This window comes from Desmodus rotundus, chromosome 9, assembly GCF_022682495.2.
Source record: "Desmodus rotundus isolate HL8 chromosome 9, HLdesRot8A.1, whole genome shotgun sequence".
In the NCBI taxonomy this organism is placed as follows: Eukaryota; Metazoa; Chordata; class Mammalia; order Chiroptera; family Phyllostomidae; genus Desmodus; species Desmodus rotundus.
In genome coordinates, this window is record NC_071395.1 from 3,368,259 (window position 1) to 3,380,149 (window position 11,891).

General features: G+C 43.1%; 1 protein-coding gene across 12 annotated transcripts in view; it reads left to right on the forward strand.

Moving 5' to 3' along the window:
* BLTP1 (bridge-like lipid transfer protein family member 1) overlaps positions 1 to 8,369 on the forward strand; it is a 123,321-nt gene extending 114,952 nt beyond the window's left edge. For all 12 annotated transcript variants that reach the window (XM_053930585.1, XM_053930588.1, XM_053930584.1 and 9 more), the window contains 6 exons: positions 1,301 to 1,552; positions 2,275 to 2,478; positions 3,934 to 4,128; positions 4,547 to 4,681; positions 5,700 to 5,865; positions 7,651 to 8,369. In XM_053930585.1, coding sequence (XP_053786560.1) covers positions 1,301 to 1,552; positions 2,275 to 2,478; positions 3,934 to 4,128; positions 4,547 to 4,681; positions 5,700 to 5,865; positions 7,651 to 7,867 — 1,169 coding nt within the window. In that variant the 3' untranslated portion in view covers positions 7,868 to 8,369. The remainder of the gene's footprint in view (positions 1 to 1,300; positions 1,553 to 2,274; positions 2,479 to 3,933; positions 4,129 to 4,546; positions 4,682 to 5,699; positions 5,866 to 7,650) is intronic.
* The last annotated feature ends 3,522 nt before the right edge of the window (positions 8,370 to 11,891 follow it).

Consider the following 11,891-nt stretch of genomic DNA (forward strand, 5'->3'; position numbering starts at 1 on the left):
GCAATACTTGTACATTGAAAAAAAACTTGAAAATATTTACTAGCAAAAAATAAAAATACCTCATTCCACCCAGAAATCACCCCTATGAACACCTAGAAGCCCGCACCCTCAGACACTTTTCTGTGCTCCTGCGTGTGTGGGCGCGCTTCCTGCGAAAGTGTTGTCCGCGCTGCTGCGTGGCCATTTTCACCCAGCAACCTCCCACGCTGCTCCGTTCCACTGATTTACCTGCTCTGGCCTGGGGCCACATTCCACCACGACCTAAAATTGTCCTAAAACCATCCAGTATCACCAGTTTAAGATCACAGGTTAAATCTGGTTTTGTTCCTTTACTCTTAATTCAGCATAGTACTTTTTTTAATGACCTTACTTGTTTGAGAGATGTGGCCAATTGTCCTGCAGAATGTTCAACCTTCTACATATTTTTCAGTTGCTTCTCTGGTTTCATTTATTTTGTTCCTCTCGTGCCTGCATTTCCTTTCTACTGGAATTGGATTCAGGCATATACCAGTAGAGGGAAGTGTCCCAAAACGCCTGGCCGGGCTTCTCCAGTGAAAAGCCCTTGTCATGAAAGACAAACGGGCCTAGGGGCTTGTTTCAGATTAAAGGGAACTGAAGAGACACATCAACTAAACACAGCACATGGTCCCTCGTTGGGTCTGAACGAGAGCCGTGGGACGCAGCCAAAAAGGACATTACGGGAGTAAGTGGGAAACAAATTAGTGTTTCTCAAATAGGAAGCAGTGCTTCTCACACGTGACTTTGCGTCTGAAATACGTGGGTATCTTACTCAAATGCAGACTCCCACACTGTAGGTGTTGGAGGGCATCGGAGCCTGCCTTTCAGACAAGGTCCAGGGCAGTGCTGATGGTCCCCAGACCTCACTTTTGAGGAGCAAGAGTACAAAAGAGTAAAAAAAAAAATGTACTTAAAATCAAGGGACCATGTTTGATTTCTAGGACTTGTGGTCACTTGTTTCTCTTAACCCCTCCTCTGCTTCACTCGCTCAGAATCCAGATGGAAGCCGCAGCTCACAGAGCTGCTGTGAGAACTATATAAAATTTGTGAGTCATTCCAGCAGTGCTAATTATAAGTGTTGCTAGCAAGCTGCTCCTTTTCTGCTGTGTCCGTCCCTGTGCAGCATCTTTCCCAAGACTGTTCATTAGCTTCCGTGTCACAGTAATGGGGGTTGGTGGTGGTTTGCGTCTTACCCGAGCCCTGCTACCCACTGGCTCCCTCCACTGCCGGTCAGGCTGTGCACGGCAGCAGCTGGGACAGGCGCTGTTTGGTTCTCTTGCAGTGCTGGATGCTGCGCACCACCGGCACTGGCCCGGTGTGCTGAAGGTGGTGTCGGGATGCCACATCTCCTTGTTCCAGATCCCGTTGCCAGAGGACGGGATGCAGTTTGGAGGATCAATGAGCTTGCACGGCAACCATATGACACTAGCTTGTTTTCATGGTCCGAATTTCCGTTCGAAATCCTGGGCCCTTTTTCACTTAGAAGAACCAAACATTGCCTTTTGGACTGAAGCTCAGAAAATCTGGGAAGATGGTAAACTGGCACATTTCAAGCTCTTACTCTTTCCTGTCTCCTGATATGGTAGCATTATGTGGCAGAGTGATTTTTTCTTATGCACAGCTTTTGTCTGTTTTTTCTTATAATATTCCTGAAGTCCATCTCGGTTTGTTGTCACGTAGCTGACGTGGCAAGGAGTTCACTGTCATGAGTCAGTATCCGTGAACGTGGGAAAGGACTGATTCCTGAACCTGCCATCTGCTCCGGTTCTGACTTAGGCATTCAGGTTTCTGCTGCTGTGGCTGGCCGTAGTCATGGTGGTCGTTACTGAAATGTGTCTTACAGAAACGTGAGCGTGTAGGAGATTCTCACAAAGTCAGAGAAGGGAAGAAAACCTCTTTGAAGGGGCACAGTGGCCGTGTAAGGAAGTGATCTGCCGGTCAAGACTGTAGCGTAAAGCTGTGAAGGGCAGGGCTCTGCTTTCACCTCTTATTTGCGGCGATAAACCCAGTTCCTTGCAGCTTTAAGTTCCTACTCAGTGGTTTTTAATGATGACCAAAAGAAATGGCGGATGCTCTTCATCTTACTGGGATAAATCCAGTTATAACTAAAAGAAAAATCATTTGTGACATTTTTTGTCCTTATTTATTCATGTTCACAACCCTCTCTATGACTTAGCTGAATCTGTTGCTCTAAGGCCACACTACTTTCTTGCATTTAATACAGTTTGTTACATCAAGAAACTTCTTTTCCTCTAGGCTCTGGTGATCATTCTACATACATTGTACAAACTCTGGATTTTCATCTGGGCCACAACACCATGGTCACCAAACCCTGTGGCGCTTTGGAAAGCCCCATGGCAACAATAACCAAGATAACACGGCGTCGCCATGAGAACCCACCCCACGGAGTGGCGAGTGTGAAAGAGTGGTTCAATTATGTTACGGCCACGAGAAATGAAGGTTAAAAGTTTGATTTTTTTTTTTTTTGAAGATATTTGTTTTTTTCTGTTTTGGGCTGTTTTGACTGTTTAGCATTTAAGTGGAGGGAGAGCTTTCATTTCTTCAATTAAACAAGCTTCATTCTAGTCCTGCTGCCGTAAGTAACAATATTGCTACTGGGCTTCACACCACCCTGGGATGCAACATCTCGTGGACTTAAAGTAGTTTACATGTAACGGAAAACATTCAAAATAGAATTGGCCTGCATAAATGAAATTAAGTTTAGTTCATCATGATTGGAAAGATATTTTCACACTAATGCTAAACATTTGAGGTTTGGGCAAGTCGTTGCACAGCTAAGTAATAGAATGCCACAAACTAAAGGTTCCAGATGAAGTAAAATGAAACTAAATAATATCATTCCTACAAAATCGTAAGTTTTAAAGAGATCAGTTTTGGTGAGGTTTTTCCTTTGATTAGATTCACCAGTCTTGTAATAATGTTGCCATGAACACTTTTATTTCATGCTTGTTTTGTGTTCAAGGTTATAGTACTGCTTTTACCAAATTGTTTCACTTGCATTGGAAAGCTGACTAGATTGAGACACATTAAGAATGGAATGTTTTACTTAAAAATGACATTGCAAAATGCAAAAGATGATGGCCTGGCCCTCGTGGAAAACACTTAGCGTGGCACAGGCAGCCCCCAGGATGGAAGACCGCTTGAGAACAATGGGGGAGAAGGAAGCACGTGGGCACGCTCTACGTGTGGCGATGCTCTTCCTTCCAAGCTCATGCCGTGGGGGAGGTGTCCTTTCTGGCTGGGGCCCGTGCAGGGGCTGTTAGTGTGCTGAGCTGCTGCCTGTGTGCCTGGTGCTAATTTGTATACGACAGCCATAATGTAATTGTGGCAGATTTGTTGAGGAAAATCAGGACTTCTTTCTGATTTCACAAGATCAGGGTCATATTTAATCACAATTCTGTAAGAGTGAAGTATTCAATGTATGGAGAACTCTGAGATTAATGAAACTCTTAAATTCAGGCATGAATTCATTGAGGAAAATATTTAAAGTTCAAGGAACAAAAAACAAAATCAATTGTTTTATTGGATTTAATCCAAAATCATGTCACAAAGCTTCAGTCTTGAGAATAGCTATGTATGTTACTATTTATGTGTATGGGTATGTTTGTATACATAAATATAAATCACTCCATCTATTCTAACACTATGTTTATTCACATAAATGTACGTGTACCCCTATCCAGAGAAAGAGAGAGAGAGAGAGAGAGAGAGAGAGAAAGAAAGAATATAACTATTCTGAAGACCACAACCGTACGTGGCTCTGTTTCCAAACGCGAGTTCATTTCTCGCCTTTGGAAACGATGAAGGCTCTTGTTTCTGAGTGTCGTGACCGCTGCGGGCTCATCCATGCCTGGTGACTTAATTAGATTCCTACTGTCCTCATCACACCTGCAGAGCTGAACCTACTCCGTAACGTAGACGCTACTACCACTGAGAACAGCACCACAGTGAAGAATTCCAGCTTGCTGAGCGGGTTCAGGGGAGGCTCCTCCTACAACCACGAGACAGAGACTATCTTCGCATTGCCGAGGATGCAGCTTGACTTCAAGTCCATTCACGTTCAAGAACCACAAGAACCTTCCTTACAAGGTACGTGGAAAATCGACCTTTAGTTCTAACATTCCTAAGAAAATTCTAAAGGAACTTCAGACAGCTGTCTTCCCACAGGTTATCTTTGTGATATTAATATAATCTGATGAATTTGATATCCTGGGTCAAACTGATTTTCTTACTTACAGCAAATAATTTAATCCATTTGCACCTCTTCCTCAGTAAAATGGAGGATGACAATAGGACTTCATTCATGGGGGTTTCATGAGGAATAAATGGCAGACAGCCATTTACACTTTACACTGTCGTCACTCTGTAAATCACACACAGAAACCGCTCATGTCTCCATCCTTGCCCTCATGGGGGTGCAGGTACACAGACCCTGTCAGCCCCTCACTGTCTCAGGGGCAGAGACCTAGGCCACCAGCCTTTACCGTAAAGGAACTCTGCCTTGCAGATGCCAGCCTGAAGCCCAGGGTGGAGTGCAGTGTGGTGACGGAGTTCACCGACCACATCTGTGTGACCATGGATGCCGAGCTCATCATGTTCCTCCACGACCTCGTGTCGGCCTACCTTAAAGAGAAGGAAAAAGGTACGTGGGGCCATCCTGTTTGTGGGGTTGTGGTTTTTCTTTCAAGCTTCAGGAAGGGCCGCTGTCTGTCATTTATATGGGCATTTATGGGCTGAGGTACATGAGAAAAATGTGTCTCCTTCCTCCGTGAGTACCGAGTATCAATGAATAAGTACACGTAAGTAATCTATTAGTAACACTGTGTGACAGAGTGAATATCCGCCAGGTACACACAGCGCTCCATGAAGCTGTGCCTCGCACCGGGTGGTATGTTAGACGTCACACACTGTTTCCATGTGCATGTGGACATTACCGGGACATGTAGGAGCTTCTCAGAGTAGGAAAAGAAAAGAAAACCTCTTTGAAGAAGTATTACTACTCAAGTGAAATGACTAACGAAACAACTACGTAATAAAGTAGCATGTTGTCTATTATTTATGATCACCAACTTAGAAAGACTCCAACATCGTTCATGAGACAGTTGAATGTTTGCTATGTAGAGTGAAAAGGCTGCTTACATAAGAAGCTTCTAAGTTAGTACCACTGTTCAAATGCACATATGGCTGTTAACACACTGCAACCATTGAGTCGCACATACTAAATGAATTAATTGTATGGTATGTGACTTATATCTCAACAAAGCTGTGAAAATAACAAGTCGTTCAGCTGAAGCCACTCTTTAGGAACCCTACAACGGTCAGTTCAGTGCCCCAGGCCTGCTGTCAGACAGGTCTCAGCATTCTTTCCCATTTATCTCAGGCCCACAAACATAGGTAAGACCTGTACCATTACTCAAAAATAAATGACGGCATTATTTCTAATTGTCAGATAATGAAATAACTTTGACAATTGTCTCTCTCCAAGCAATGTTAATTATTGACACTTATTTATAAATACTACTGTTTAAGAAATGTAATTAAATGAGGCTTTGGCCAGCTCACAGGTCAAATGACAAGTGGAGCCAATCATTCTGTTTGTGTGGTGAGTTAAAGTAAAACCGATAAACATCTGCAATATTAATCTGCTACTTTTATCGTAGCCATTTTTCCACCCCGCATTCTGTCAACTCGGCCAGGACAGAAAAGTCCAGTCGTTGTCCACGACGACACCGCCTCCGACAAGGACAGAGAAGACGGCATCACTTACACCACCGTGGACTGGAGGGACTTCATGTGCAACACCTGGCACCTGGAACCCACGCTCAGGTCAGCACTGGGTGTACCCGTTTGCCTGTGTTCTGCGGGACACTCAGAAAGGGTTATAAGTTATGTATTAGGTTATTAAATACTTTTTACCAAAAAGTGTATTTAGAAGTTAGCCAGTGGGCTCCTCTATAAGCAGAAAGGGACTTTGTGTTAGTAATTTGTGTGCAGTGAAGTTTGTTGTGACCAAATCAACAAAATACTTTGGTATGAACAGCACATAAACACACAAGAAATATTCAGTGTCAATACTAAGGAACAACCTTAAAATACTGCGAAGGCCCTAATGCATAAACTACTTAGAGAATCTGTTTGTATTTGTAAGTCTAAATAAACATAACTGACTAGTTAACTCAGCACCTTACGTCAGTAAGTTGGTTCTGTGACTTTAAGGGAAACAGCGGATAAGGAAACCAGTGTTAACATAGGCTAAGTGATACAAATGAGAGTTAAGGTTCTACAATGTTATAATGAAATGCTGTTTAAGGACCTGTCGTATCTTCTGATTTAAAATGAGCATAAAATAGTTCATTTGCCATAAGCACGTTCCTCCCTCCAGCAAACTAGCACGCGACTCAGTGTGGAGCAGGGCTGGACGGCATGGTGCAGAGCCGAGGCACTAAGCCCTGCTTTTTGGCGAAGTGACTCACCCAACAGCCCTAAGAACCGCTCTCTGCCTCAGTTGCCACACAAGAAAAATTTAGAAAATGGTATTATATGCCATGTAGGGTTGTTACAGTAGTGACAAGTTAATTAACACCAAATGCTTATGACTATTAAGAGTGTCAGGAGACCCCTGCTTAGTGTCAGCCTCTCCCCTAATTGAAACAGTGGGAGAGGCAGCTGGAAATCTCGATGACAATGTTCATACTGATGAAGCTGGTAACAGAGACTGTGGTTTGGGTATCTAGCAACACTGGCTTTCCACCACAGTCCAGGCTGGGGCCGCCCCCCGGGTCTCAGCGCCACAGACTAGCTCGTGGGGGCGGTTGATGCTGTGTGGCCAGCAGAACTGGGTGCTCACCTAGTCATGGGCCGGCAGCCAGGAACAGTCTGGCCTTGCTGGTTAGGGGCCTGTCCTTGAAAAAACCTGTGGCATAAAGGGACAGATCAATGTGAACGGTTCCCAACAAAAGGAGGGGAGGAGGGAACTGAGCTACACCACTCAGTTCCTCCATTACTTTGCGATCAGATAAACCTTCAGGAAGGGGTGGACAGAGGCCAGGAGTGTTTCACCGACGGCTGTTCCTCCATGTGGAAAGGACTACCAAGAATTGGAAGGAAACGGTTCTTCCTTCGAACACATTGAGTACACAGCAAACACTCCGCATATTTTATCCCCCCCCATTATGCCACATACATGAACTTGTTTTGTTTTTTTTCCTGCTTTATTGAGGTGAAATTGACAAAACAAAGATACGTGAAGCGTATGTCATCCTGACGTGCTATACATTGTGAAAGGACTTCTCCCACCAAGTTACTTAACGTCTTTTAGACTGAACCACATGTCCTTTAAATGTTTAAGATGACTGTGTAACATTAGGTTTGAAAGAATCAGGCGAAATTCACTGAACTCCATTACTCTGTGTGGCTTATCAAGGCTACTTGTAATCACACATTTTAAATGCTATTGTAGTGAATCCAAGAATTTGTAGGTCAGATTGTTCAGATGCACCCACTGAAAATACTTTGTCTTGAGCACATAGTGGAGACTAGTGATGCTCTTGAACTTCCTTCAGGACGGTGCTGGGACACCGTGCTCCTAATTATTGTGTATCCTTATTTTAGGTTAATTTCTTGGACTGGAAGGAAGATTGATCCAGTGGGCGTGGATTATATCCTCCAAAAGCTGGGCTTCCACCACGCCAGGACTACCATTCCGAAGTGGCTCCAGAGAGGGGTCATGGACCCCCTGGACAAGGTTCTGTCCGTCCTCATCAAAAAGCTCGGGACTGCACTACAGGACGAAAAGGAAAAGAAAGGAAAAGACAAGGAAGAACACTAAAAAAGTCATTTGATCTGTGAACAAATTGTGATTGTGTCCATTAAGTTTTATTACACTGGGTTTTTTTTGTATAGTAAAATTATTTTAAGTATAACTTTAAAGTAATTCTAATTTTGTGGCCATTATATTGAAGGTTTGTAAGTTAACCTGTTTGTTCTAGTTCCACCATTCTGTATACAGTGAAGTATTGCATGATAATGTAAATTTTGTGAAAAACTAGATTAAAATATATACATCTACGCCGTCGGGTTTTTAATTGTATTATGTGCAATATGATTTCTGCATCTCAAAATACTTTCAAAGTACCTGTGAATTTCTTGTTATTGGCCATACTTTTAGAAAAAAATCTTGTTCATAATGTGATATTTTGGTTATTAATTTTTCTTTTTTTAAATGCAGACTTGTATAAATATCTATTTGTATATAGTTTGAGTAATTGATATGATTAAATACTATTAAAATATTGTTTGCAACTATTGTAATAAAGTGACAATAATTGGTTTCAGTCTATAGTTGTCTTTGAGTCTTTTCTTCCCTGAATAGCTTTTTTAAAAAATATATTTATTGATTATGCTATTACAGTTGTCCCATTCCCCCCCACACACTCCACTCCATCCTGCCCACCCCCTCCCTCCCACATTCCCCCCCTATAGTTCATGTCCATGGGTCATACTTAGAGTTCTTTGGCTTCTACATTTCCTACACTATTCTTACCCTCCCTCTGTCTATTTTCCACCTATCATCTATGCTACTTATTCTCTGTACCTTTCCCCCCCTCTCCCCCTCCCACTCCCCTATTGACAACCCTCCATGTGATCTCCATCTCTATGGTTCTGTTCCTGTTCTAGTTGTTTGCCTAGTTTGCTCTTGTTTTTGTTTTAGGTGTGGTCGTTAATAACTGTGAGTTTGCTATCACTTTTACTGTTCCTATTTTTGATCTTCTTTTTCTTAGGTAACTCCCTTTAACATTTCATATAATAAGGGCTTGGTGATGATGAACTTCTTTAACTTGACCTTATCTGAGAAGCACTTTATCTTCCCTTCCATTCTAAATGATAGCTTTGCTGGATAGAGCAATCTTGGATGTAGGTCCTTGCCTTTCATGACTTGGAATACTTCTTGCCAGCCCCTTCTTGCCTGTAAGGTCTCTTTGGAGAAATCAGCTGACAGTCTTATGGGAAGTCCTTTGTAGGTAACTGTGTCCTTTTCTCTTGCTGCTTCTAAGATTCTCTCCTTCTGTGTAATCTTGGGTAATGTAATTATGATGTGCCTTGGTGTGTTCCTCCTTGGCTCCAGCTTCTTTGGGACTCTCTGAGCTTCCTGGACTTCCTGGAAGTCTGTTTCCTTTGCCAGACTGGGGAAGTTCTCCTTCATTATTTGTTCAAATAAGTTTTCAATTTTTTGTTCTTCCTCTTCTCCTTCTGGCACCCCTATAATTCAGATGTTGGAACGTTTCAAGGTGTCCTGGAGGTTCCTAAGCCTCTCCTCATTTTTCCGAATTCTTGTTTCTTCATTCTTTTCTGGTTGGATGTTTCTTTCTTCCTTCTGGTCCCCACCGTTGATTTGAGTCCCAGTTTCCTTCGCATCACTATTGGTTCCCTGTACATTTTCCTTTGTTTCTCTTAGCATAGGCTTCATTTTTTCATCTACTTTTCGAACAGATTCAACCAATTCTGTGAGCATCTTGATAACCAGTGTTTTGAACTGTGCATCCGATAGGTTGGCTGTCTCTTCCTCGCATAGTTGTATTTTTTCTGGAGCTTTGAAGTGTTCTGTCATTTGGGCCTTTTTTTTTTTTTTTGTCTTGGTGCGTCTGTTACTTTAAGGGGTGGAGCCTTAGGTGTTCACTGGGGCGGGGTAATGATGGTTGCTGCGCTGTGACGCTGTACGTGGGGGAGGGGCCGAGAGGGAGCAACGGTGCCCGCTCCCCTCTCCATCGGACCTCAATCTTTCACTCTGCTACCCACAATCAAACTGGGCCCCTCTGGTGCTGGTTCCCGAGTGGGTGGGCCTGTGCACACTATAGGCCCCTGTGGGTCTCTCCAACGACCTCTCCTGTGAGGCTGGGAGTCTCTCCTGCTGCCGCCCCAACCCCCAGGGGCGTTTTCAATCAGAGGTTTGAGGCTTTATTTCCCGGAGCTGGAGCCCTGGGTTGTGTGGTCTGCTTCGCTGCCCACCGTTCGTCCAGTTTATCTATGTTCGAATGTGGGGCTGCGGGGTGCTACCCGTCGCTCTGCCTGCCCCGCTCTCCACCACTCTGAGTCCGGCCCTCTCGGTTTATCTGCGCGAATGTGGGGCTGCAGGGTCTGCTAGTGCTCGGACTGCCTCCCCCGTTCGTCCCACACTCCGCCAGTCTCGGTCCCGCCACGGCCACGCGAGTCCTCTCCACCCCGGTGCCCGTCTCCGCCCCTCCTACCGGTCTGGATGAATGTTTATTTTGTATTTCCTTGGTGTCGGACCCCCTTGCCGTTAGATTCTCTGTCAGTTCTGGTTGTGTGAGGAGGCGCAGTGTGTCTACCTACGCCGCCATCTTGGTTCTCCTGAATAGCTTTTTTAAATAACAGATGCCCACCCTGTGTCAGTTACTGAATGTTTTCATAGACGGTAAGCAATGCTTATAAAAATGATGTCTCTATAAAAATGATCTCGAGGAGGGCGCACTCAGGGAGAGGCACAGCAGACGCTTCAGAAATAGCAGGTATTCTTCTAGCTCCTAACTACTGCTCAACACATCTGTTTTTATTAGAGTATGTTCTTTATGCATATGTCTACATGTATTCTTTTGTTCATGTGAAGGTGGGTGTATATGCATATGTATTTTGTGCTTATGAAGGTATATGTATAATGTACATGCATTAGTATAATAAAAAGATTTTAAAAGAATAGAAAATCTAAAATAATACTCAAAAGTAGCTATAATACTCTTAATCACAACTCAGGTTTAAAATCAGCCAAGTCGGTACAATCAATTTAAAATTGGGTAAACAACAGAACTGAAGAACCTAGAGCTAGAAAACATTCAGAAAGCCTCCGGTGCAGAATCTTGTGCTGGGGTAGATAAGGCAGTATGCTCTCCGACAAACTTGAAAAAACAAAAAACAAAACAAAGCTTCCAGAAGACCCAACATACTTAGCCAAGGGCAGGGATGGATGGATGGATGGATGGACAGGTAGCTGGATAGCTAGACAAGACAAAGTGTTAGTAGGGGATTAATCATTGTTCACTACTGTCACACTGCAACTTAGCAACACATTGAAAACTAACACCCTAGTGGCTGGAAACTTTGTATCCCTTCAGATAGAGCACCTCATCTGTCACCCGATCTCTGTGTTCTCCCCAAGCACCCCTGCCGCTGGGGGCAGAGGGAACATTGTGTTTGCTGCGCAAACTACCCGAGAGACTCGATCTGGGTCGGAAGGTTACCTCATACAACAAAATAACCAAAAGTTAGCACCAATGTTAGTTTCTTAGCTTTGATAAACGGCCATATGTTAACATTAGGGGGAAGTGCATGCAAGGGTACAGAAGGGTTACTAATAATTTTTCTGTAAATATAAAATTATTTCAGAGGAAAACATATATATGCTTTATCTGTAATAAGAGTAATTTTTACCCGTTCCTTTTACTTGAGCTTTTATTGCTATTGCCTATCCCTCCTGAAATTTGATCCTAATGTAATTATGTATTTTTGTACTTGGAAGTTTTATTCATCATCTGTATCATGCTTCTTGGCAACAACATTTGAATTTTCTCAGTTTGTTTCATAACATTTCAAATGTTAAGTACAATTCTGGATTGAGTTATATTACAACTATTAAATGACACTTCATCAAAACGACATAGTCAACACATTTTGATAATCACTTAACATAGGCTTTTACTGAAAACGCACTGCTTAATGAGAGGAATTAAGCTGCTTTTCCACCCAATTAGCCCCGGTATTTGTGGATGGATATTAATTCTTGCTATAATGCGGTATAACTCCACCAATTTTATTGTGGGTTTTTTTTTTCTTTTCTCTTC